This window comes from Mirounga leonina, unplaced genomic scaffold (assembly GCF_011800145.1).
Source record: "Mirounga leonina isolate KUSES-001 unplaced genomic scaffold, KU_Mleo_1.0 Mir_131606, whole genome shotgun sequence".
NCBI classification, from domain to species: Eukaryota; Metazoa; Chordata; class Mammalia; order Carnivora; family Phocidae; genus Mirounga; species Mirounga leonina.
Window position 1 is genome coordinate 1,533 of NW_023270330.1, and position 3,570 is coordinate 5,102.

The window sequence follows — 3,570 nt, forward strand, 5'->3', positions numbered from 1 at the left end:
GTCACAACTCCCAGCCCGACTGCCCCATGCCATCCATCTCACCTGGAAACAGAGATGCACAAACTTCCGTCACAGCTTCTCTGTGTGCTTGGGGTGGGCAAGACTGGCCAGAATGTACCTGTGAAGGGTCGGTAGCCACCAGCTTTGTCGGGGTATAGCCTGAATGGGGCTTCTGGAGGCAGCAGACCTCCATTCAGTGAAGCATTGGGTGGAGCCACCTGTGGTTTCAGGCAGCTGCTGAGAGAAGCATGGACTGTCAAGTACTCCCCATGTCCTGGAGAGAAACATTAGGCTCAATCCTCTGATGCCCCTCCTCTATAGGGAGGCAAGGCACAGTCCAGTAGGGGAAAGAACAGCGAGGGGACTCCTGTACCTGTGTTCAGCAAGGTTCCATTTTTTTTTTTTTTTTGATAAAATACTTTCCAAACCAAAGGTGGCACATCTAAGTCCTGAGCACCCCGCTGACCCATTCCCCACAAGAACTGTTTATCCAGCATAGGGGGAATGAACCAAGAACTTCAGGTCCAAGATTTACTGCACCTGGGTCCTCTGGGAAAAGTGAGGAGGCTGCTCACAGCCCCCTGCTCATGGGGTGTCAGGTTAGTGTGTTTAGGCTAAGGCTTGGGGTTCTACTCAGCAGGTGTGGCATGAGCTCTCTGAAGTAAGAAAAGCCTTTTAGGTATAAAGTTGGCTCCTGCTTAACTCTTGAGTCATCCCTGTCAAAATGCCATTCTAGGGAGCTTCCAGTCCATTTGGTTCTTTGACAGCTATCACATCCTTTCTGCACAGACCGAGGGAGAACAATGTGGATACTGCCAGAAGTCCAACTTTTTCCTGGGCCTCCCCATCTCTCATGGGCCCCACTCCCCACACCTTCTTTTCTGTGTTCTCACTTCCTCTGTCGGTCTTTCTCCTTGGAATTCTTTCTTCCTCAGTATTCCTCCCCTTCTGGCTCCTTACTCATGCATAGACCCTCCTTTTGAGTATCCTTTAGCCCCTCTCCAGATTCCTGCCAACTCCTTCTTTCTTCCGCCTTGCTCTGGACCTCTTCTAAGCTTCTTTGTGTCCCTCTCTGCTCAAGGCATTCTGTCTGTTTTCCTCTAAGTCCCAAGATCTCACTCTCCCTCTGTTATTCTCCACCCCCTCCCAGTTGGGTGCCTCTCTCTTAGGTCATCCCTCCCCCAGAGAGCCTCTCCATTTCTGGCCCTGCCCCACCTCTTCCTAAGCAGTCACCTCCCCTTCTTCCTCCCCCCACAGCCCATCTCTAGTTCCTTCTCCTCCCCCATCTCTAGACCAGGCCAGCTAAGTCCTATTCCATTTTTAGATGACTGATTATGATACTAGCTGAACTTTATTCACAGCCTGCATTTACAGCTGTCCCTTCCTTCCATGCCCCATCCACCAAACACACCCAATCTTTTCAACATGACAAAGTCCTTACACACAGCATGTCATGTCCACATAAATTTGTATTTTTCAGAACAAAACAACAGTTATGCTGGCAGAGATGTTGAATTAACAGGGACCCTTAAGCTTTCAATACACTGAAAAGCAACATTATTTTGCATGTCTACAAAGTATACATTTGTTTTCACAAATGTGGCAAAGTTTACCCTAACAGTTAGGACTTTTTCACCAAATCATAGACATAGATATGGAAATCATCATCAAACTTGATGAAATACACAGAGGGTTTGGCTTCCACTTGGTGAATGACCATGCCAATCCGTTTGGAGCCATCTTCTTTGGTATATTCCACATGTTTACCTATCAGGCCATCTACAACTCCTCCTGGCTCCCTCTCTGCTGGGGGAGACTCACTGGACTCTGGCATGATACGGAGGTCTCCTTCTTTATAATCATCTAGAAGCTGGTACATGTACAAGACAGGATCTTTCTCATAGGTAATATAAAACCAGGCTTTCATGATAGGTGCTTGGGCTAAGACCATTCCCCTCCATTCATCCTTAGAACCATGCTCACCCTCAAACATATGTTCCACAGCTTTACCAATTATGGTGTTTGCAAGGTTTGCATCACTCACTTGAGATGATGCCACCCTGTCGGAAAGAATTTTAAGAGACAAAACTCTTTCATCTCTGTGAAGTTCCAGTCCATAGACACAGTCAATTCCATCATATTTGACCAGATAAAGAGAGGGATTTATAGGCACCTGATCCAGAACGGTTCCTTTCCACTGGGTGATGGGCTCATCACCTTCCTTCCATCCATGCGAAATTCTGCAGCCCACGATGTTCCTGCGGGACTGGGACGAAGGTCTACCCCTCTGCTTCTTTTGGGAGGCTTTTTTCTTCGTCATGTTTGCCGACCCAGTGGCCCGACCCACAGCTGCCCTGGTTTGTTGCCCTTCAGCCTCCTGTGCGTTGGGGGTCTTCATGCCTGCAGGGGGAGAAGAGAAGATAAGAGAGAAACATTCAATATGACATAAGGTGAAGTTCTCCCAACAGCGACGTGTCTACGTACCCTGCGCCAGAACCTAAATTTTTCCCATGAGCCTGGCAGCAGTGCTGGAAATCCTGGCTGCGTGCCTGCCAAGTGCTCTCCCTCCTAGGTTCCTTTAGGCTGCGGGGAAGGGCGGCAGCGGCAGTGGTGCTGGCTGGGGTTTGGAACTCTGCAGGAGGGGGCGGGCTACCTCCTTGTTCAGAACCCACTGCCTCCATCACCCGCCACTGGCCCCCACTCTCAATCCCCTGCAAAGCGCTTATCCCTTCACCGCCTTAACCCGCACGCACTCCCTGTCGTCCTGCCCTGGACGCCTCAGCCTGCTGCCCTATATACGCCCCTTGTCTGCCCAGGATCGCTTTCCCGGCATCCAGTGCCCTCGCTTCCCCAGGCTCACCTTCAATTTCTTGCCTGGCTCCTAACGCCACCCCGTTTCCTATTTCCCATCGCACTCCCCTACTCCAGCCTCACCCGGCGCCCGCCCCCACCCCTTATCTCCTGCAGGAGTCCACCCCATCCCCCTTCTCCATCCTGGAGCCCACCAATGGCCTTGCCCTGCCTGGCGTCCACCGCCCCGGATCGCGGGCCTCACGTGCCCAAATCGGACACCTCGCTGCTGCCTCCGCGGTGAGCCTGTGTCGAAGGAGGATCAGCAGGCGACGAGCCGGGTGCCTGCACGGGCTGGGAGGGGAGGATCCGTAGGCGGGGAGCGCGACTAGCAGGGCGGCTGGGTAGGCGAAGAGGATGGCGGCGGTATCCCCAGCTCTGAGCTTCGCGGGCCCTCCGCCTCCCTGTCGGCGGCGGCGGCCCCTCTGCCACATCGGGCTCGCACCAGCCGCTGCTGCCGGCGCAGTCTCCTCCCTCTTCCCGTAGCGCAGCTTCCTGCCAGGAGTGAGGCCTCCCCTTCCTGCCAAACACTGTTTGCCCACCCCCCTCCCCCCACTTTTAAGCCCACCACCTTGAGCCTGAGAGTTGCTCTTGTTCTCAAGGTACTGGCCCTTTTGAAAGGAGTCGCGGAGCCCTCAAGTATCCGCCCCTCCCCCATTTACCCTCCTGTCTGCTATCCATTTCTGGACCCATTAGTTCCTCTGCTCACCTCCAACTCCA

The 3,570-nt window shown here is 53.1% G+C and overlaps 1 protein-coding gene across 4 annotated transcripts; it reads right to left on the bottom strand.

Moving 5' to 3' along the window:
* Positions 1–282: 282 nt before the first annotated feature.
* Positions 283–3,318, bottom strand: LOC118011017 (spindlin-2). 4 transcript variants are annotated; one of them, XM_035005596.1, is made up of 2 exons: positions 3,006–3,318; positions 283–2,400 (listed from the first exon to the last, which is right to left on the bottom strand). In XM_035005596.1, exon 2 carries the CDS (start codon positions 2,396–2,398, stop codon positions 1,622–1,624), a length of 777 nt encoding a protein of 258 aa, XP_034861487.1. In that variant the 5' UTR covers positions 2,399–2,400; positions 3,006–3,318; the 3' UTR covers positions 283–1,621. The 4 variants fall into 4 exon arrangements, with proteins under 4 accessions (XP_034861487.1, XP_034861488.1, XP_034861490.1 ...); XM_035005597.1 differs by having other exon boundaries at positions 3,073–3,283; XM_035005599.1 differs by lacking the exon at positions 3,006–3,318 and adding an exon at positions 2,861–2,878.
* Between the last annotated feature and the right edge of the window lie 252 nt (positions 3,319–3,570).